The sequence below is a fragment of the Cnephaeus nilssonii genome, assembly GCF_951640355.1.
Source record: "Cnephaeus nilssonii genome assembly, chromosome: 6".
NCBI lineage: Eukaryota > Metazoa > Chordata > Mammalia > Chiroptera > Vespertilionidae > Cnephaeus > Cnephaeus nilssonii.
The window spans coordinates 65,911,692-65,936,068 of NC_137077.1; the positions used below are offsets into that span (position 1 = coordinate 65,911,692).

Here is a 24,377-nt window from a genome sequence, read left to right on the forward strand (position 1 = left end):
AAAAAAAATAAAATAAAATGCACAGAGAGACCAAAAATTGATAGAATGCTAGAATCCTGTGATGCAATGTGTACCACAAGCTTTTATTCTAGGAAGTTTGGCTAAATCCTGGAGACCCTCTGCATCCATCCTCATGGCTGCATGGGGAAATGACAGAAGGGCCATGGGTCTAGCTAACGTGAGAAATCTAACAGAAAACTCCTCATGTAGCTGGTTTTCCAATGGGCTCTGCCTTCTGTGTCAAAATGAAGAGGAAGTAAACCTGCTGTGTGGTTTACCCATGTGAAACTTTCCACTGATTGAAAGTAAAAAGCAAAAATACCCCCTGAGGATTGGTAACAAGTTAACACCCACAGTGGTTTATGGCCTGAATTCATGCTACCCATATAGTCTGAAAAACCTCAAACCGCTTGGGTTGGTGGCATCTCCAGGCAACAAGAAGAAGCAAATACAAATCATCTTGGAGAAACTCAACTGCACGTGAAGCCATAAAGAGCTCAAATAAGTAAAATAAATTCCAAGGGAAATAATCATCTAACAGTCAAAGCGCACAATCAATATCTGTGGTGGTACAATTAACAAAACAATTATTTTAAAAATCAATTTGTCTGCTTGGAGGTGTGCATTCTCATGTGACCCAGTGGTTCCATTCCCAGGTGTATTCCTTAGGGAGACTCCCCTGTACTGTACAAGGAGATGTGAATGTGTTCGTGGATGTTGAGTACAGCCTGTTAGTAACTCAAAAGAAGTGAAACAGTAAACTGGGGTCGTCCTATGCAGTACCTTACAGAAGAATAAACTCTCCTCAATAAGTCTCAGTATTACAATGTTGAACTTTCATAAGTCAGTTACAAAATTATGCAGGCAAGTTGGCACCATTCATCTAGAATTTTAAAACCCAAATGACATGGTTATGTACATATATATTTAAAACCTAAGCGTATGTGGAAGAATTTTAAACATTAACCTCAGGATGGGGGTTACTTCTGGAGAGGGGAGGAGGAGAGAAGTTGTGGAAGGCAGAGGAAACTAAGACTTCAGCTATGTCTGTGATAGTTACATCTTTTCTTTTTTGTATGAGATAGATATAAATCAAGTAATGTATTTTAGTCATAGGAGGCTGTTTTATTCTTGTCTTGTCTGTATGTTTTAATGATAAAATTTGAAACAAAACAAAAAGAATAGAAAATCAAAACCTAACTCATGTTAAAAAAAACAGTATCTATCATTAGTTGCCTGGTTTAATTTTACTCAATAGTATATAATTAATGACAAATAATCCTTTTAAAAACACAAATATCTATAAAGAATCTTTTTAAAAATTTATCTTTATTGTTGAAAGTATTACAGATATTCCTCATTTTTCCCCCCATTGACTCCCTCCACTCTGGTCCCACCGCCCCCGCCCCAGGCCTTCACCGCATTATTGTCTGTGTCCATGGGTTATGCATATATGCATATAAGAAAATAAGTCTCTATAAAGAATCTTAATTTGAATGTGATTTGTAGCAGAAAACTTGAAACCTACTCTCCAACAAATATGTCATTTATTACCATATTTTATTCAACTTTGTTTCAATCTTATAATCTAGTGTTATTCTTTAAAAAATATTTTTCCCAAGGCTGTTATTATTAAAATGTTCAAAACTCACAGAAAAGTTGAAATAGTACAGAAAACATATGTATTTTTCTCCCCTCACATGAAAATTAATAATAATTCCAAAATATCACTTTATATTAATACAACTAATATATATTATTAAATATTAATGTACTTACTATTCAAATTTCCCTAATTATTCCAAAAAGGGTTTTATAGTTACTTTATTTAAATTAGGACTGAGAGTCCATGCAGTATAGGTAGTTGTTATTTTTTTAGTCTTCTTAAATCTTAACCTCCACTCTTTTTCCTTTATGACCTTTATAATCATGTCTAGGCCAGTTATATAGTAGAAAGTTCCTACAAAGAAAGGTTTACCAGATGCTTCCATCTTTACTTTTGCTTCAAGGACATATGAGAATTTGATTCTTGATGGCATCTTCCTTTCAATATTAACTTAAGGAATTGTTGGGAGTTTATCTATACCATATCCAGAAAAAAGAGGATCCAGGAGAGAACTATGCACCTCATTTTCTAAATTGTTTATCAAGTAATGAGAAACCGGTCTTGAAGAGATGTGTCCACACTGGAGAATGGAAGTCAATCATGTACTTCTGAATGTATCCTACAGCTGAGGCTCACGTGAGCCAGCTTAGCCTCCTCGCTGGTGACCACACGTGTTCCAAACGCAGAGCTGTGCTCTGGAAGTAACAAGCCCTTCACTATGTTGTTTAAATGTGCTTATTGTGTGCTTTTCTCTTCTGAATCTTTTCGTAAAATATATGTTTATGTATAGATTAATATACATATGTATGTGTGTGTTTTTAATTAACTTGATCACAGGAATACACAAAAAGCAGTTGACCATACTAAATGTCAATGTCAGGTCTATCTAAACCCAAAGCCAACAGCAAACATTTCCCTCTCCAGATGGAAAAGAAAGTGGTGGTTATATGCTGCTACACTGACAAATGTTAAAACTTGATTTTAGCCCTGGCTGGTGTGGCTCAGTTGGTTGGAGGTCATTCTGTGCATCGAAGGGTGATGGATTCGATTCTCAGTTGGGGCACATACACAGGTGGCAGATTTGATCCCTAGTCAGGGCGCATATGGGAGGCAACCGTTCGATCCATCAATGTTTGATCGATAGATGTTTCTCTCTCCCTCCCTCCTCTCTCTCTAGAATCAATAAAAACATATCCTAAGGTGAGGATTAGAAAACACACACACACAAAAAAACAACTTGATTTTAAAATATAGCTGAAGGAGGATGGAGGATGGTGAAAAGGTGAAGGGGAATATAGTCAATAACATTGTGATAAGTTTATATGGTGACAGATGCTTACTAGAATTAGTGGGGTGATGGATTACATTAAAAAGCATAAAAGTGTCGAATCACTATATTGTACACCTGAAACTAATATAAAGAATATAATACTGTATACCAATTACACTTCAATAAAATAAATAAATTCTTACAAAATTAAAAAATAAAATGTAGATGTAAAAATCGTTAAATAAAATTAATAAGTAACATAAACTTTTTAAAAAATTCTCACCTGAGGATATTTTTCCATTAATATTTTTTTAGAAAGAGTGGATGGGAGGGGGAGAAACAGCCCCGACCAGGGCCTGGGATCAAGCCCACATCCGAGGCATGTGCCCTTGACTGGAATCAAACCCAGGACCTGTCAGTCCGAAGGCCAATGCTCTATTCACTGAGAAAAACTGGCCAGGGCAAATATATTTTTTGATAAATAAAACTTTATATGTGTATACAAGAAAAAAATACAATTAATATTAATCATCTACTATTATACTAAAAAATGTGGCTAAATGTCATAAACATAATGTATAGTGAAATAAACCAGACAAAAAGTAGTAAATACTGATATGATTCATTCATATAAAGTCTAGAGAAAAGGGGGGAAATCTGTGAGGTTAGAAGTCAGAATTATAGTTTTCAGGGAAGAGGGCAGTGACTGGAAGTAGTAATGGAGAGAGTGAAGAAATGTTCTTCTTTTTTTTAAAATATATTTTATTGATTTTTTACAGAGAGGAGGGGAGAGGGATAGAGAGTTAGAAACATCGATGAGAGAGAAACATCCATCAGCTGCCTCCTGCACACCCCCTACTGGGGATGTGCCTGCAACCAAGGAACATGCCCTTGACCAGAATCGAACCTGGGACCCTTGAGTCCACAGGCCGACGCTCTATCCACTGAGCCAAACCGGCCAGGGCATGTTCTACTTCTTGATCTCAGCACTAAGGTGTTCAGTTTTTGAAGTCTTTGATATGTACACTTTTGTATTAGTTAGTGTTTTTTGCATAATAAGTTACTGAAAACTTAGAGGCTGAAAGCAACAATAAATAGTTCTTATATTTTGCAATTTCTTTGGGCCAGGAGGAGAGGCTTAGCTGGGTCGTTCTGGCTCAGGGGCTCAGGAGGCTGCAGGCAAGCTGCTGGACGGGACGCAGTCTTCCAGGCTGATTCACTCCGAGGCTGTTGGCAGGGGCCTCACTTCTCACCACATACATCTCTCCATAGGGCTATGCAGTGTCCTCCCGACCTGGTATCTGGCTTCCTCCAGAGCAAGTGCTTTGAGGGCAAGGAGGGAGCCATCATGCTTTTTTTTAACCTAATTTCAGAAGTCACACTGTCCCTTTCATCACTTTCTAGCCAATAGAAATGAGTCACTAATTTGGACCCACCCTCAAGGGGAGCAGAATGGGGCTTTACCTCTGGAGGAGGAAGTGGTAAAGAATTTGTGCACACATTTTAGAAATTTCACCCTGGCAGATCATTTTTCTGAATACATGTCATACTTCAAGTAGAAATTAAAAATATACAACTTAAATCTATTCTCTAAAATACGCATTGTTAGGGATGTTTCATCCCTGCATTTGATATGTCTTCCATATTCAGGAAGCTCTGTTAATTTAACTTTTTAAGACTCTTAGTATATTCTCCCCACCCTTTTCCCAACACCACCGTGTCCTACAGCCCTCCCCTACCCAGGGAAGTCAGAGTGATTCATCCGATGGTAATTGGGGATAAATAAACTGCGCCTACTTGGCTTAATTTCCCCTTTGGAAGCCAGCATGTCTGTTGGATAACTCACTCCATGGCAGGGTAGTTTGGAGAGTATCTCAAACCCAACATGTGGTGTTTGTGCTTTGAACACTGGAAAATACAATTGGAAATAGAATTTGTCAGCCATGTCAAGAGGATTCTCCAGGGACTTGTGTTGATGGACCATGGACTTGGATGTGTGGGTAGAGAATGCCCTTGGTGATTCGGAAACTCATATTTATACCATGCCCAAGGGGTTTCACCTTTGGGTGGCTAGCATTTACCTGTTGCAGCTTGACCTTGACAGCTGCTTGTTTCTTTTATGGCCATTTTGTCCACAGGCCAGAGACTGTGTTGTAGAGGCAGGACTTTGCACCTGCGCAGCTCCACACAAATCTCTGGGGCCTGCAGGCCTCAGCAAAGCACGGAGGTGGGAGGGAGGACCTGGGCTGGGTTGAGGAGGTACAGTTCAAATTTCAGGAAAGGTGTGGGTGCTAGACCTTTGTCAGCCAAACGGTCCAGGCTTTATAACCACCCCCACCCCCCACACACACCCAGGCCTCTTACTCGTTAGGCACACCTGAGGCCAAAATCCAAGTCTAAAGAAAACATCATCATTCCACACTAGACAGTGGGAGGCAGAGCAAGGTTTTGCTGCTTTCAATGCAAGACTGCTGAGTCCGACCTGGGCTAGGGAACACTGGGGAGATAACACCCATGGGTTGGAATTGTTTGTTCACATCTCTAGAAAGGCAGGGCTTGATCAGCTATTCCAAGTTCTGCTCTGAATCAAAGACCAAGACAGAAGCTGTGGAAGGTCGGATGTTGAATTTATGAGGTTTGTACACAGGCTCAAGAGTGGAAAGTATTTAACACACTGAGTGTGTTTCAAGGTGATCCTGTGGTTGTAGGTGGCATGCAGGCGCTCTGAAGGAACACGCCTGAGAAAATGTATGGAATTCAACAGCACAGAACAAAAGGTACTGGGAGCAGATACTAGTTCTCACTGGACTCTTCTAAGGGCCTGGTTCCCAATTGCAGCTGCACATTGTAATCACCAGTTAATTAAGACTCGCTAGGGGTAGGACCCAGGCATTGGTACTGAGACACTGACTTGGCAAAAAGGATGTAAAACTATGTGACCTTGAGCTTGGTTCTGGGAGCTGGAGTCATGGGTTCTAAGTCTGGCGGTGAACCTGGCTCTGTGTGATGGCATCTACTAAATAAACGATGGTGCCGGCAACCACTTCCTCTCGTGGATGCTGTGGTCTTCCCTTTTCCTAGGATGTGTGGATAGTTCCATAAGGAAGTTTAATTATTTTATCAACATTGCTTCATAACAGTAGGTAATCCAACATTGCAATTTATTTCAGCAATCTCACAAAAGTCTATGTGGACAGAGGTTTTTTTTGGATAAGAATCTAAGAAGTGGTCTCATAAATCCCAACATTGCTCCTTCTGTTTCCCCTCCATGGACTAAAAAATACAAGTGTCTCATTCTTTAACCAGGACACATTGCTACCATTTAATCATAAAGATATAGGATAATTAATATGAGAGCAATCTGGGTGGTAGGAAAAATAGAATTTCTGCTTTATATTTGTCAAATATATGCCCTTGCCAAGATACTTTAAGATTTTTATTTTATTTTATTTTATTTTATTTTATGGCTGGATGCTTCCCAGGAAAGAAAGTTGGTTCTTCCATCTGAAACTTGCTCTTTCTATCTAAGGATTTCTAGGTCTTTAGATCTTTGGAAAGTACTTTTCAAAGTCCAGAATTTTAAACCACTGAGGGATCATTAATGAGGATAAAGAAGGCATTGGGGGTTTAGCCAGCATCACACAGAGCCAGGCTCACAGCCTGATTTACAACCCACGGCTCCGCCTTCCAGAACCATGGGGCTCTGCTTTTCCCAGTTCGGCAAGTACTCACCACATCCTACTGCTCATTATACACATTTGATACTCAGTTCATTTCAGAGCACTTAGTGGGCTTAGTCTGCTTGCCTGTCTCTATAGTAAGCAACTTTTTCGGTTATGGTATTAAAAACACAAGCCCAGTTGCCAGTTATTATGGCTTCCAGTTATTATGAACTAACCAATGATTTCTTGCTTGTTTCTTACATTCCTAACCATTTTCATCTCAAATTTTGCCACGAACCCTAACCTGTTTTTCCAAAATCACAATTGCTTCAGAGAACAACATGTTCTACTGGCATTATTTGAAATCGTGTCACAAATTGCTCTTGGAGCTGTGGTGAGCCAGGTGCAATGTCATGTTCGCCTAGTTAGTTACCGCTCTTGGCTTTGCCACAACTGATGCTCAGATTGTATTAAAGAGACAGGACTTATTGGGGTCTCACCTCGCCGGCTGAGCTGGCGGAGCTGTCTCTCCGCTCGATGTGATGCGTGCTCTTTAACAACATGCTGGTTCCCGGATTAAATCCCCTTTCAATTACTGTCTGTCATCCGATGTGGCTCAGTTCCTGGCCCATTATCCCTTCCATGTCTCTTTGGTGCCATTGCTTAACATGAGCGCTGGACAGCACAGCCTTGGAAAGAGCTTCTGAGCCGAAGATTTATCTAATTTTGTGCAAGAGTTCGTACCAAAATTCATTTAAAAAATTCAGAGCTTTGAAGATGAAGTCCTTGACAGCCCTAAACTTTTTGCAAAGGGTAAAGAAGCTTCATAATCAAAACCAAAACTAGAGAAGTATTTAAATTCTAATGTTAATTCTACTTACTCTTACAATAATGATATTATAGCTACTAACACTTATTGAGTACTAACTCTATGTTCCAAATATTGTGCATAGATTGGTTTATTTAATCTCACAACAGCCTTACAAAGATTTTTTTAAATCTCTGATAAGGACAAGGCAAAGAAAAAGTAACAATCTGATGATCACCCAGCTACTAGATGGTGAACCCATGATTTGAACCCAGACAAATCAGAGTCCAGATTCCATAGCTCTTAATCACCACCTATCTTCTCTTTCTATTATGAAAGAAGTGGAAACTAAACAAAGTGGAAACTAAACAAAGTCCTCTCATGAAAAGTGACAGGACATTCTAATCTCTTGGAGTCCATTTAATTGGTTGCTAGTTTCAGAACTTATCAACTTTAATTTATGAATGTGGCCATTTTAATGTCTTTAAAAATGTAAGCACTATTTCTTATTCTTTCATTTACTAATCATTGATTGGGCAACCATCTGTCAAGTATCATGCTATGCATGGGTAAGAATAAAGTTTAAAAAGACATATTTCCTGCCTCAAAGTGTTTCAAATCAGAAAAAAAAAATACATGGAAACACAGCCTTGTAATACAGTGTGATAAATGTGATGCTGAAGGTGTACACAAAGTATCAGGGTGGGGGAAAGGAGACCACTACATTTGGATTTATGGTCATTGGTTAATATACTTTGATATTCAAGTGTCACCCGCAATAATTCAACTACTCTGGAAAGAATCTAAAACTATATTTTTAAAACAAATTACTTTTTTTTGCCAAGAGATGTACTACAGCATTGTGGTTTAAGAATGTAAGCTGGATAGCTGGTTTGAAACCTGGGTCCATTAATTTTGGTCAACTTAACCTCCTTAAGGCTCAGTTTCATTATCTGTAAAATGAGGATAATAATTTTAGTAACAGAACTGTTGTGAGAATTAAATGTGATATATGTGAATGCCTCAGAGCAGTACCTAACATACAATAAGCACTATATGTATTTGCTATCTATACTAATAAAAGGGTAATATGCTAATTAGACCAGACATCTTCCAGGTGATCTTCTGGACATCCTTCCGGACAAAGCCACAGTGGCAGGGCCAAGGCAGAGGCTGTTAGGGGCGATCAGGCCAGCAGGAGAGAGCAATTAGGGGGATTAGGCCGGCAGGGAAGAGCAGTTAGGGGGGTCAGGCCGGCAGGGAAGAGCAGTTAGGGGGATCAGGCTGGCAGGGGAGAGCAGTTAGGGGCAATCAGGCAGGCAGGCAGAGAGGTTAGGGGCAATCAGGCAGGCAGGCAAAGTGGCTAGGGGCGATCAGGTAGGTAGGCAGGTGAGCAGTTAGGAGCCAGCGGTCCCTGATTACGAGTGGCATGTCCGACTGCCGCTTTAGGCCTGATCCCGAGGGGTTCCAGATTGGAGAGGGTGGGTGCAGGCTGGGTTGAGGGACAACACCCCCCCCCCCCCCGTGTACAAATGTCATGCACCAGGCCTCTAGTTGTTATTATAATTACTAATAAATATGTTGATAGTCAATGAAAGAACTTTGTAAGGTAAAAATTAATGACTTTCTTCAAGTGGACCAGGTGATATTAAAAACAACATATATGTGTTGAGCTTCTAATTAATATTCTAGGTGCCATGCCAGGGTCTGGAAAACAAATTCAATTCAGGAGCTCAGGAGTACTCAGGAAGTTTATAATAAAATGGAGGCAACAAAATACTAGCCAAAATATATTAGAATACATGGTATTTAAATACAATGTGCTATGGGAAAATGCAGATGAGCAGAAAAATTAAATCAGTCTTGATGGACCCAGAAAAGCTTTATTGAGGAGGTGACATTTGAAGCAGCTGTTGATGGAATCCAACAAAATGAGTACCAAGGTCAGCCCAGGCACAGGGAGCAGCATGGCAAAGATATGAAGGGATAACTGAAGAACAGAAAGTGAAGACTCATGGGGTACGTGTAGACGGGTGTCTGGAGATGAGCAGGGTGAAGTGAAATTAGTTCTTATGAAAATCCTGTAGTCAATTCTAATTTGGGGAGAGAGTAATGTAAAAACATAACATCTGCATTTTCAAAATATTTTTTGTGGCACCAGGGGAAATGGACTTGAAGAGGGAACAAACAAGGACAAAAAAACTCATCGAGAGATTATTACAACAATCCCAAAGAGGAATGATGATGGCCTGAACTAGCACGAAAGGAAGAGAGAAGATAGAAGTCTCAACAAAACAAGGTGACCAATTAAACGTGGTAGATAAAGAGATGTTCGATGTGACTCTGAGATGCCTGCTCTGAGTCACTAATTTTTAATGCTGATAACCAATATCAAAAAAGGCAGGAGGAAAAGCAGATATGCCTATGCCATCTCTATCTAGCAGCTAAAATTTCAACTCAGAAGGGCAGTCCTGAACCGGGATATGGATGTTGAAGACTTGAGAGTGCACTGGGGATTTGGGAAGAGTTAGGATCAACAGGAATAGAAAGTAGAATAAAAAGAAGACTAAGACTAGAACCCAGAGAAACTCCCAAATTCTAACAGTGTGCAGGAGAAGAAGAAAAAGGATCAGAATACAGATTAGATATAGAAGGAGCAGCCAGAGTGCTGAGTACCTGACTGTAGCAGTCAGAGGGCTGGTGAGAGAGTGGGAAGCGGATGGAAAAGGGGAACAAGAACAGGAGGCAGTAGAATTGTGGAAGCTACAAGACAAGATTTCAAGTAAGTTGTGGTGACAGGAGACAAAGAGAACAAGAAAAGAGTAGAAGCCAGTAGTGTCAATTCATAGAAACAGGAAAAAAGAGTAAGTAAACTCTATTTTAAGTGCCCATTGTGGGGAGGAAAATAGCGGTTTATAGAGACAGGGTATAGAGATAGAAAGTTAATCTGGCCAGTTTCTGAAAACCTCAGTGCTGAGCTATGGTGGGGGAGTTGAAGGAGCCAATCTGACTATTGTTCATGAGGCCCACAGTTGCACAGGTAGCACCATAGGAAAGACCTCATGTCTTTCAGTCTCATGGCCACTTCTGGGACTAATCCATACTTGAGGTGGAGAGCAAGACTTTTCCTCTTACGTTGGTGCCACAGCTGGGACATGTTGCTATTTGGAACACTTCCGTGCCCGCTCTAGACATAGCTGTCATTCCTTCCCCGAGGGCTTGCTGCCTCACAGGTGCATAGTCAAGAAGTCTTACTTCACACACACACACACACACACACACAGAGAGAGAGAGAGAGAGAGAGAGAGAGAGAGAGAGAGAGAGAGAGACACTCCCACATTTTGTCCTCTCATTCTCTCCTGCCCACAGTTTGGGTCTGGGAGATACATATTCTAAGTTGGTGATGGACCAGCAATGCCCCAAACTCTCTGCCTCACTTCTCCCAAATATTTGGCTATTCCCCAAATTCATCAAATATCTCTGAGCAGGACACACAAACTTGAATGTGTACGACAGCTGCACAGGTGGCATAGATGAATGAGAGGCCCATGGTGGCCATGCCAAACTAGAGATCTAGCAGCCTATTCAAGGGGCAGGCATTGTAGAGCTCTAGCCAATTCCTCTCCATGAACATGCAGACCCAGCTGTGCCTGATCTCCCAGAATTTTATATTAAGTATCCCAATTTTAAGTGCTAGGAACTATTTAAAACACGTTATACACTGCGAAGCAATACAGGACACCTCTGAAAGCAAATGCAGCCCAAATCTCTGAAAGCAAATGCAGCCCAAATCCCAGTGGTTTAAGACAACTGCCTCAAAATTTTAAGTTCTCAAATGGAAAAGCTAGAAGCACTGCTGATTATTTCTGCTTTTCCCTTCCTCCTTGAGGGTCCCTACTACGTGCTTGGACACTGTGGAAGTTTAAGGGTGGTGGCGAGACAGGAAAGAGAGAAAGACCAAGATAAAAGTGTATAGCTTAGTATGTCAAAAGTAGTATACAGCAACACAAGATAAAGAAGAATTCAAGCCAAAAATGGGCAGAAAACTAACATTTATTGTACATTTTTATATAACCAATAACATACATGTGTTATCTCACTCATGCTTATAATGATCCCAGTAAGGATGAATCATTATCCTCAATTTACAGGTGAATAACTGAGCTTCAAAGGGATTAAGGAACTTGGCTGTGGTTACACAATGATGGAGCTGGAATTTAAACTCAGATATTTTTTATTCCAAAAGTCATGTTCCTATTCAAACTGCTTTCCAAGTGGCTGAGTGCTCACATAATGAGAAATGTGGGTTTTGCTAATATAAAATATGAATGTGTTTAGGGCCATCTGTTTCTCTCCAGTCCAATACCCATTACCATTTTCCTTGGGGAATAATATATGTTTTGGGAGTTGGCCCCTATCACTGCTCCAATGATGGTAGCTCCTATTTCATTCCATCCAAGCTCTTCCTCCAAATCTCTTTGTTCTTTCATACTTGTAAATTGCCTAATCAATAATGTTGCTTAAATGGATTTTTCTTTACACATATCCCTAATCCTATGCTAAATTTTAGTATAATTTTTGTTACAGATGAAACTAGCATCACTAATTCTAGAATTTGTAAAAAAGACAAAAACAAAAACAAACGAACAAAAATAAATCTATGTAACTTCTTTGTACACCCATGGAAGATAACACCTCTATTCAACATTGCACTAAAGGTCTTACTCAATTAAATAAATCAAGAAAAAAAGAAATAAAAATGTGTAATTATTGAAAAGGAAGAAATAAAGCTGTATTATTAGCCAATGACACAGTAGTATACTAGTACATAGAAAATACACAATATAATCTAAGATAAATTATTAAAATTAATTAGTAAGTTTAGCAAGGTTACTAGATTCAAAATCAACACACAAAAAATTGTATTTTTTAACATGTTTTTATTTATTTAAGAGAGGAAAGGAGAAAGAGAGAGAGAGATAGAAACATCAATGATGAGAGAGAATCATTGATCGGTTACCTTCTGCACGCCCCACACTGGGGATCGAGCCCACAGCCTGGGCATGTACCCTGACTGGGAACCGAAACATGACCCCCTGGTTCATAGGTCAACACTCAACCATTGAGCCATGCTGGCCAGGCCAAAAATTGTATTTCTATATACATTTATTTCTCCTAAGGATGATTTATAAATTTTGTATTAAAAGGCTTGCAATTATTCATTATATTTATTATTAGGTATTTAATATTTCATAATTCTTTGTAAATTATTTTTAAAAAATTCCCACTTGTACTATTGTACTATTTATAGTTGATATAAAAACAATTTTGCATGTGGTGACTTGAATCCAGCAACTTTGCTAAACTTACTTACTAATTTAGACAATTAAAAGATTTCTAACAGAAAAATGCTGAAACATTATTAAAAACAATTAAAGGAATCTAAATAATAGGATAGCTATACCATGGATAGGGAGACTCAATGTTGTAAAGATGTAAACTACAGATTCAAAATAAAAATTCTAGTAGGAATGTGTGTGTGTGTGTGTGTGTGTGTGTGTGTGTGTGCACAAACTGACAAGCTACTTCTAAAATTTCTATAGAAACATGAGGGCAAAGAATAACTACATCACTCAACAACAAAGTGAGAGAGCTTATTCTATAAGCCTTATAATGTTCAATAGCAGTGTATTGGCCCAAGGATAGAACAAAACAGAGTTCAAAAGCAGACTTGAGGCAATTTGGGACAATATCCCACCTTTGCCAGTGGCTCATTGTGTTTGTCTAGTACAGAACTAACTCTTCAAGGAAGGTGCTTAGGAATGGTTTGTAGTGTCACCCAACACCGCCATCTCAGTGTGCTTTCCAGTCTGGGCTACAGAAGTTGCAGTTTTTTTCAATTGTTCACAGTTCAATTAAGTGACTCATGTTCAATTTAGAAGACAGGCATCAGAGAGGGTCTCTTTGATAAAATATGATAAAATTCTACTCTAGTGCTCTATGTGGGGTTCAATAAATTTAGTCACTTAAACGATGTTCTTATGTTATTGAAAGATTACCTAAAAATGGGAGCAGCCTGCTGCTGCAGAAAACTCCCTAATGGCGTGTACACTGCGTGTGTTTGCTAGCTGTGTTAAAGAGCAGTTTCACTGCAGTCGGTGGGGGTAAAGAAAACATTTTAGTTGGGCTCATTATACGCTCATAAATATCAGCAATGTCTCCGTAACAGAGACAAAGAAAGGAAGGATATTGAATAGACCATTAGTTATTTCTACCTCAGGAGGGATTGTGAGAGATCACATAGGATGGTAGCCACAGGGAAGCAGAAAAATGGAAAGATTTGAGAACCATTTGTCAAAATGTAATATATATTTTTTATATCTAAATGAGTGCCATTGTACAATCTTAAACATAATGGAGATAATTTCTACATTTTTCTTAATTAGAAGAAACATTTCTACCTACATTGAGTTACCAATTTGACCACAATTTCTTTTTATTTTGTTCTTGCTGTGTTCTCAAGTAATTTAATAAAATGTAATATGTTTTTTTTTTAATATTGTGGTTTGTTCTGGGAAGCATGAAGGTAAAATAGGAGCTTACTCTTAAATCTGATTTTAATATCCTTCCCTTATAATCACCTTCAGTATCAAAGATCAAAATTAAGACTCCAATAAAATATCATAAGCATATAGCTTCTAGATAAAATTTCTCATTTGGAGTTGATGAGACTTAAGTGAGTTGCAAAGATTACACAGTCATCAAGTTCGGAGCCCGGCCTAAAATGACTCCAGACCCCAAAGCAGTTCCCTCTCCATGATAACAGGCACCTCCTTCCCTGGGGCAAGAGGATATGTTGTTATTCAGACGTGATTCTCTAAAGCAGGGTTTGGTAAGCACAGCACTGTGGGCATTTTGGGCCATATAATTCTGTTATGGGGGCACTTTCCTGTGCATTGTAGGATGTTTAGCAGCATCCCTGGTCTCTACCCACTAAAGGCCAGTAACATTTCCCCTCCACACCAGTTGTGACAATCCAAGTGTCTCCAGACATTGCCAAATATCCTGAGAGGCAAATGGCTCCCAGTTAGGAACAACAGCCCTAAAAAGTTATATCCCTAAAACGCTTTGAATTTTTTTCAAAACAGAAAGAACCCAGGAAACTTTGTACCATTTCTCATAAGAATATTAAAATCTGCTCTACTTCCTACAATTTAATCAACGACTTCAGCACCTGTGTGCTTGCTCTTTAAACCTCCCATTGCTAAGACAGTCTTCCCAGTCTGCTCAGTGCAGTCCTTGATATGCTCAGTTAAGCTTCGTATCAGAGGAAACTATATTATCCAGGGGTCCTTGTTTCCTGGTTTCTAGGTGATTTCAGCCAATGGGAGGTACAGGCAAAATTCTGGAGTGAGCAGGAGGGAATGAACCTGGGCACTTCTCCCTTTCTCTGTTCTGACAGTAGCCCTTGAGTCCCCCTCCTAGACAACCTTCCCACTGTGGTTCCTGCCATGGGTTCCATCTTCCACCAGGTGGCCCTGGATCCTGGGCTGTGGTAACATTATCTTCCTCTTTCCAGTCCTAAAGGTGGTAGCAACTTCCTACTATTGCTAATTTCTGGTTTACCTTGCTATCCTGTTTGGCTTCTTCTTCTATCATCTGTATAAGCAGTTGCTATGGACTGAATGTTGTCCCCTCACTCCCCAAATTCAGGTTTGGGCCCTAACCCTCAGGGTAGTTGTATTTGGCATCAGGAAGTAATTAAGGTTAAATGATATCTTAAGGATGAAACCCTGATCCAATGGGATCAGTGTTTTTATAAGACACCAGAGAGCTCATTTGTTCTCTCTCTGCCATGTGAGGACACACAAGGAGGTGATCCATCCATAGGCTAGGAAGAGAGCTCTCAGAAAGAACGGAATCTGCGGCACCCTGACGGACTTCCAGCCTCCAGATCTGTGAGAAGATCAATTTCTGTTGTTTAAGTCAACTAGACTATTATAGTGTTTTGTTATTGCAGCCCAAGCTGACTAATATAGCAATTCCCTCTACTATATTTCCATTTAAATAGCTAGAGATTTTGTTTTTCTGTCTTAGTTTTTTATGCCATTGATACCATAACATATCCTAATATGTGCCTGACACTATGCAAAGGCACTTCCGTATTCACTTCCTCGCCTATTTCTCTCAATATCACTGTAAGGAGCACAGGTTTTGAGTTACTTAGACTGAATCACAGGTCCTCCACTTAACTAGCTGCATAACCTAAGAAAAATTAGTTAACCTAACTGAGCCCTGGTTTCCTCGTCTATAAATTGGATCTAATAATAGTACTAACCTGCCCTAGCCGGTTTGGCTCAGTGAATAAAGCATCGGCCTGTGGACTAAAGGGTCCCAGGTTCAATTCTGGCCAAGGGCACATGCCCGGGTTGTGGGCTCTATCGCCCGCATTAGGAGACATGCAGGAGGCAGCCAATCAATGATTCTCTCTCATCATTGATGTTTCTATCTATCTCTCTCCCTTCCTCTCTGAAATCAATAAAAAATATATATTAAAAAAATAGTACTAACCTAAGAGTGAAATTTTGGATTAAATGAGTGACCCCCCATGCAGAATACTTAGAATAGTTTAGGCATATAATGAGCTCTCAATAAATCTAGCTAAAGTATTATTTTTAGCTACAAAATGGGTACAATTGAGTACCCATTATGTGCCAAGCACTCCAATAGGTACTGGGGACATAATGGCAAATAAGAAATAACCAATGCCTTTAAGGACTTGCAGTATACTAACAGAGGCAACACATGAACAGGTAATTATAATAAAATATGGCAAATTTATTAGCAGCCATGTCATGGGAAAGCCAAAAAATGATTCTCAGCCAAGGTTTGGGAGACAGGAGTCAAGGTTTGAGTCCCAGTTTCACCAGTTACTCATGGTTTGGCTCTGGGCTTAGAGCTCTAATTCTCTATTTTCTCACCAGCAAAATGAGGATAATAATAGATAGTGTTTGCCTCATAAGAATGTGGTGAGAAGGAATGAGGTAATAAAAGTACAGTTTCTGATGCAGTGTCTGGGACATGGCCTGTGCTCAGAGAAGGACAGTTACCTTTACCATCAATCGGGGAGCACAGAATCAGGCTGTGTAACCCAGCCAGCACTCCCCCAAGTTTTCCACTCCTTGCTGGTCACTCTCATCTACTTGACAACGACTGCCTTTCTTCCTCTTTCTCCTCCTCAGAAGAGGAGTACAGATACAGACTTAAAGACATACAAGAATGTTTATAGCAGCTTTATTCACAACAATGCCAAATTGGAAGCAAATCCAACAATGCCCGTCAACAGGAGGATGGATAAATACATTGTGATATATAGTCCTGTACAATGAAATACTACATAACAATGAAAATTAACTACAGTTGCATGCAACAATGTAGATGAACCTCACAAACAAAATATTGAAGAGAAAGAAGCCAGAGTGTATATTTTACTATCCCATTTATAGAATGTTTAAGAATAGGCAAAGTGAATCTGTGGCCACAGAATAAATTCAGAAGAGTGATTATCTTTGGGGAGGTATTTGCTGAGAAGGGCAGTGACATACTAATAACTGTTTAACAACCAGCTCTTGGGAAAAATCCCCAATCGTATGCCATTTGCCAGTTTCCATTGTGTAAATACTCCCACCACCGTGGATTTAAGGCACCGTGTGATGCCGCTGAGCACAGAGTGGGGAAGAGACCCGTGTGGATGGTCAGCTCTGGTATAGCACTGGCAGGTGGCATGCAGGGGCACTCTGGTGTGTTGGAAGTGTCCTGTATCCTGATCTCATCATGCTTACATAACTGCATACTTAAGATTGCTCACCTTATTGTGTGTCTACTATACCTCAAGAAAAGGTAGAATGTAAAAATGTCTGTGAGAACTAGAAAGATAGAAGCCATTGTAACTATGTTCCAGAGAAGGTCCAGAGAGGAATCAGAGAGTCAGTGGTTAGAAAGACGGCACGCACATCTTCTTGTCCCCATAATAGAGAGGAAAGAGGGACGCCATCCGTAGACATCGGCATAAATAGCAGGGAGCCAGACCACTCTCTCAGTCTTTCAACTTGTGACTTAATTTAATCTTATCACTGATGGCTGAGGCACCACACGAAGCAGTGTTGCTTCTGAAGAGCGTGGATGCACTGCCTTGACTACCTGCCACTCAGAGCCGGCTCTTCCCCGGGTGAATGCTTTAAGCACAGTGCCACCTGAACACAATGATCGGACACAAAAAAGCACCAGTGTAAAGAATGTTACTTTTATTTTGAGTAAAAATGCACATTCATACTACTTTTCTAGCATCACTAAAATCCTAAATATATCCAATATGTCTGGAAGATAACTAGAGTCTAGCTAAATAACAAATTTTAATAAGACAGCTGCTCCTAACATAGACAGCACTCACATATTTAAAGTTACAAAGGCAAAGCAACCAGTTTAAGGAGCTTGACTGATGGTAGCTCGACATATCCACAGATTCACTTGTTCCCAATCTGGCAGAACAGGACCATAGAAAATATCAGACCAAGTATCTAGAAAATAAAACAATAGAGTTAACATGCAATTCAAGGGGAAATGCCAGATACATTATAAATAGACAGAAAGAACATTATATATGAAAAGATTCTGGCTATGGACAGAATAACCTACGTCATCTCTCTTCGTGGGAAATTAGAGACTCCCCTGGGACAAGAGAGCATGGAGAAAGTTCACTGAGTGGTCTGTTTAATCAGGGTTTTCAGCTGCCAGTCCACCTCTAATGTGCCCCGTCTGGTTGTTCAGTAGCTGCTGTCCCCAGAGCACTCCAACCTTTGGGGACACACACCCTTCTGTGGGGCATCTGCCCCAGAGCTCAGGGGAACTCGGGTCCCTGGACCTTCGATATACCTATTGCTTCCATGGAAGAGTTATGATCGTCTGGTTTAGATCATCTGCATAAAAATCAAGGAGTCTAGAATTTCTCTTGCCATAGTGAGGGCATTGCCAAGAGGAGTGAACAAAAAAAGTAACATTTAAAAAAAACCAACAACTTCTAAATCTATGGAGAATAGCTTAATTCAGAAATTTCCTCTGAAGTGAAGAAACACAGCTAAAATCCGGGGCATAGTTTCCCACTCATTAAATGGCTCTCCCAAGAATCAGGCATCGTAACACTTGCCCTAACTGTCTTTGCAGATGGTGACTCGCATGCCATGGCTGTGATGTAGAAATGACAGAAGGACCTGTGTGTGTGACCAATCAAACGTTTTCCCCCACCAGCCTGCTTAGAGGGGAGGCAGGAGGAGGATGAGCCGCTACTTATGCTGAGTCGTCAAAAGTGCTCCTAGTGTATTAAGATAATAATTTGTTCCTGAATAATTTGTTCCTGAAAATGCATTTCAAATGAGAACTACTGCCCAATATTTGTCATCTTAAAAAAAAAAAAAGGAGACACCAGCTCTCTGAAAAAATAATGATTTTCATTCAGAGTGTTCTCAAAGTCATTCTTTTAGAATGACTTCAAAAAGCCTTGAAATTTAGTCTTTTTGCCTTGATCCCAAGCCTCCAGTCTGGGAGACAGGTATCAGGAAAGAATAAAGAAAATGGGAAAAATACTGAGATAAGGCAACTATCATCTTTCACTGTCACACCCTTGAAATAGAAGCCCGATATTTATCAGCAGACTAGATAGTTAATATTCTACTTTCTTGCACTTCGCTGCCTCTGAAAAATTTTTTAATCATTTTTTCATAAAAATAGCAAGTAATTAAAAAGAGATGCATCATATGGTAATGTATGTGAAGACTCAGGATAAACTTGCTATAAGTAATGTGCATGAGTTCCCATATTCTGGAAAAGTCTAAAAAATGTAAAATTATCATTTTTCTCTCTTTTAACTATGCTATTCTTGGGACCTTCTGTCAGGATAACGTTTATCCTACAAAGTGATGACTACCAGTGTCAGTGCCCTTTTTTCTTAGTTGAAATGAGAAGAGAAAGTGCTGATCATTTTTGTGCTTGTAAGTTCTATAGTTAAATAAAGAGAGGTATGTTATGATAGTCTGATTATTTAACTTGGAATAATGAGAATTCCAAGAATGTCTATAGCATTTTCTTGCAAAATAAAGCCTTTTGCATAGATTCATAGCATCTTCTCTAAGAAGAATCGTCCAGGTAAGTGGTCTTAAGAGCCTTGAAAATGACTACTGGCCCACTCCATCAGAGCCTCTGCATAAACAGACTAATGCCAACAGTCTAAATGTCAAAGGGTCGTGTTTTCATATGGTTTTTTAATGGAGATAGTCTGAATATATTTTATGCATGGAGATGTTTGCCCCTGTTTCCTTTTTAAAAATATTTATTAGAGAGATATTTTTTTCTCTCTATGAGTCTTTGTGTTTACTTGAATGTAAACTTGGGAAACAAGGACTAGGTATTAGGCCTTAGAAATGGGTCTGTTAGTCAGCTAGGAATAATGAGTATAAGACAGACTAATATACATTTTTGGATACATTTTTATAGGCTGAATATCAGAAGACTATTTTGAAGGCTATAGTTCCTTAAACAAATTATCATATCTACATATAGTCTAGAAATCACACTAACTGGCATAACTAAAAATGTTATATTTTGTGATATTAACATATATAAATTTCATACCCATAAAAAAGGTATTTCCCTAATCATATATTTAGAACACTCAATAAAATATCTAAATATGTAACAAACACATGGATATACCAATTTCACAGACTATGTTACTCCTCTTGTAATCTTACTTTCCATTAGATGTATTTAGATTCTTGGCAATGCCTTTGACTATGATATATGAGATATCAAACTCCCCAGCTGATTATGTTCTTATTTTATCTGGCTTTCCTTTTGAGAGACTTCTTAAAAGCATCTGTGGGTTGTAGCCAGTCATAGCCAATTTGAGTCTAATATGGAATTTGACACTTATATTGATACTTGCATTGAATACTTCATTTAAAGGCTGCTCTTTCAATCATTCATTTCAAGTCTACTCTTGCAACACGTGTGTGTGTGACTTCTGAAAATATGTGAGTACGTGTGTGTGATTTCTCTCTTACCTCTATCGCCACTAGCTCATATTTCTAAACCAGAATACAAAGCATTAACCCAGAATACAAAGCAGAGAAATAAAGAATATTTAAAAAAAGGAAGAATCAAGAACAATTGACTTAATACAGCGCACCATTCAACTTTGATTGTATATCAGACGTAGAGAAGGACATCCATGTTTCCAGCAGAGAATGCTTTATACTAGTATTTAGACCTATTCTGGGCTACCAGAAAGTAATACTCAACACCCCAATTTACTGCTAATTGTCCCAACCCCTTTTCTAATGATTGGCTGGGAATTCCACCAGTAACCTTAATGACCACTTGGGACACTAAGTTGCTTCAATCCCAGCTAAAATTCCTTTCTGGCAGTGATGTGGCACAAGTAAGAGGCAAAAAACTACGAGAAATCCCAAGGAGGACGTTGTACAGCATTCCATACAAGTGAAGCAGTAGCCACTCAACTGAGCTCACCAACCCTCAGAGCATAAACCAGAGACACCCCACACCTCGTCAGGTCTCCTGCCAATGTCCTGCACAGGAGGCGAGGGAATTTGACTCACCTGGTACTTAAATTCACCAAGAGCCAGGATGATTCCAAAAACCCTTCCCTGAGATCGTTTTATTTCATCTATTTGGCAAATGTTTTTAGGCCATGTAAAAGGTATCACTCAGATTCTTTTAAAAATGCCAAGTAAGGCCATCAAGATAAAAACCCTATACAGGAATTGTTTTCAGCATCAGGAATCAAACTGATGAGAGTAAATTTGAGAAATTTTACTCAGTGAGAAAATTAAAGGCAACTGATTCAAACTTTTTAAAACTAATTAGATTTCTGTGGAATGGAATAGCAGGAAAACAGCTCTTCACACTCTTGAGTTAAGTTTTTATTTTCTCTTTCAAAATCAGGAGGAGAGATAAGAAAATGTAAAGACTGTGTTTTGGATTTGTCTGGGCTCTTCCTTCTAACTTTAACTCTTGCATTAGATTTTAATGGGAAAAAGGTATCTGGGACTAAGAACTATGTGGAAGTTAATTCAAAATTTATTTCCTAGTAGAGAGATCATTCAGAAACAACAGTAATGGGCTTAGCCATGCTCAATTCATACAATTGTAATCCCCTCCCCAGACTCAAGGCTGATAGAGGGAGAAGCTGGCCCTTGGCACTTGGTACCCAGTGTTGTCTGAAGCACTTGGTTTTTACTTGGCTCACCATAAATGTGCCAGCAGGATTAATGGACAAGCAAGGGAAAAAATAGAGTCATTAATGAAAGATTATACTGTACCTCAATAAATGCCATTCCAAATGCTATTCCAATAATTACGACGAGATGTTTTTTAATTAAGTCTTTTATAAAAACAACGCATGCCTGTTAAAAAAAAAAATATATATATATAAAGTTACCTTTAATCACATTTTGATGAGCTTATCTGAATTAAGAATTTTTTCCATTGGGTTGATTTTTTGCACTGTTACCAAGAAACATACTCAACAAAAAGAAACTGGATTATTTCCTCTGCTTTAAACTCGTCCCCCCTCTGAAAGGTTATAGCCAGCACTTGAGGAGCAAAATTTTGCTTCAGCTACATCATTGCTGAATCTAGGGATCTCTAGTTATAAATAATAATTAATAATTTTATCTTAACTGGCAATTTTATAGTTGCTATCACATTGGCTGTGTATATTTTTAGGTTTGTAGTCTGCAACAGAGTTCTCTGGTTGGGGTTTCAGTTAATTATAGTGAAATTTTTCCATTTTTAAAAGGAGATTTATAAAAATTCCCTTTCTAATCTTATCAGTTTATTTTTACCTTAAAAATCATATGTCCACTATTATGTCCTTTAGATAAAAAAAGAGAATTTTGGAAGTTATTTCTCTACCACACTTTTTTAATTTATTCAAACCAGCATGCAATTCCAAGCTTAAAAAATTTCAGACCAAGCTAAAAATTCCAAAAATTGTAAATTACATGAACAATTTTAAGAATGAAAAGTACTGCATGATGCAATAGTGCTATTATCTGTATTACCAGAAAACATTTCATTCCTATAATAGTCTTATGTGTACAATGGGCTAGCAAAATATTGCTATTTGTTAAATAAAATATACGTTTTCCATAAGGTTTTTTTTCCCCCCTTTGTTCCTGGGTTTCTCCATTCTCATCTGATCCAAAGTGGTCAACATTAGAAGAAATGATTACATTATTTAGGGTTAACTATGCGATTAATGATCTACTGAGTCGTATTTGTGACGCTTGAGGAGTTTTCTCCCCCCTCCCCTTTAGATAATCAGGTTATCTTGGCAAAAGGAAAGGCGGGTGGGGGGTAGGGGAAGAAATAAATTATGACCATTTAGATTTCTTATTTTTCCAGACTTCTTGCAAATGACACAAGGCAGATGGAAGTATTTTGTGAATTTATGATCATCCTTTTGGGAAATTTGGTGCAGCTATCACCCTGTATTCAGCTGAATTATGTGTGAATTTGGAGGGAATGTCTTTTATTTTTGAGGATAATGCTAGGACTTTTCAAAATGTATCCTAAGGAAAAACATCTTTGCATTGAATCTTTAACAGAACACAACAATCTGCAATTTGCTATTGAATTTACCATTTTCCTCATTATCCCAAGCAGAAACTACATTTTCTTATACCATATTTATTTCCCTCTTCCTTATAGATTCCATGTCACTAACATTAAGTAGGGAGGAAGGGAGTGGGGAGAAATGTAAAAAATAAGAATAAAATATTTTTACTGGCATTACTTGGACAATGAAAGACGGGGTAGCTTTGTAGTGGGATAGATAACTTCTTCCACACCTGTTACTTTAAATACCAGTAACAGAAATTCCCCTTCAGAACACAGTCTCCTTCGTTGTGATAAGATTAGTAAAAGGGATGTGATAGTCAGCAGGAGAGATGTTTCTCTTGAGACACTTTCTATGTCCTGATAGATAATTCATCTCAGTAGCCATTACTAAGCCAACACTAAATTGAAAATAATCTTGAGGCATTACAGAAATTAATTTATTGAATCACATAGCTGTTATAGATCTCGCTTCCACCTAGACTATAATCTTCTTGAGGAGCCAGAAGTCTGTCTGATTCTAACAAGGGTCAGTCTGACATATAGTAGGCACCCAAGTATAACAGCAAATAAAGGAAACATTAATCTCATTAATATCAATTGTCATTTCTGTACACAATCCTTTCAGATATAAGGAAAAAATTATATAAAACCCTGTGGCAACAGGCAGATATCAGGCCCTCCAGGAAGCCATAGCTTGTACCTCCAACGCTGAATTAGATGGGGTCCCATAACTCTTGTGCTTGGCCCTATCCAAGAAATACCAATAGTTCATCAAATGGAAGTTGCCGAGTTATCTGTCTGTCCTCCCTATTTGAGCATCAGCTGCATGAGGGCCGACACTGTGCCCTGCACAGAAATTGGTCTCCTATGGCTGGTAGGAGGTAGTCAATAAGTACGGGATGAATTAAGCAGTAAGAAATATGACATGCATATATTGACATTCACAAGTGACATAATAAATAGGCTATCTACAACACATAAAAACTAAACCCAGCTTTTTCAATTGACTTTAAATATTTGAGGCAACTTTTAAATTCGAGCACTAATTAGATGAAGTAGTAAATAAACATAAATCTAAAGCTGAAATCCCTAAAGGCCAAGTCCTTTCTTTAGGTCGATGCAGTTACTTGAGAAAAAGAATCTTTGATTAGAAAATGGAAGCTTCATTTTTAAAATTAAAGTGAAAATATAGATTTCTAGAATTTATGTTAAAATAGAAAAAAATGGAGGAGAATAATAATTAAAGTCACCAAAGAGAAGACAACATAAATGTGCACTGTTAGTTTGCACTTTGCTTCTTCTTGCAAGAAGAATGTTATTTTGATCTATTAGAGT

At 38.7% G+C, this 24,377-nt stretch overlaps 1 protein-coding gene across 2 annotated transcripts in view; it reads right to left on the reverse strand.

The window, feature by feature from the left end:
- Positions 1-16,691: 16,691 nt before the first annotated feature.
- Positions 16,692-24,377, reverse strand: part of TSPAN8 (tetraspanin 8) — a 62,701-nt gene continuing 55,015 nt past the window's right edge. For both annotated transcript variants that reach the window (XM_079775786.1, XM_079775785.1), the window contains 2 exons: positions 21,740-21,823; positions 16,692-17,923 (listed from right to left, as the gene is read on the reverse strand). In XM_079775786.1, coding sequence (XP_079631912.1) covers positions 17,870-17,923; positions 21,740-21,823 — 138 coding nt within the window. In that variant the 3' untranslated portion in view covers positions 16,692-17,869. The remainder of the gene's footprint in view (positions 17,924-21,739; positions 21,824-24,377) is intronic.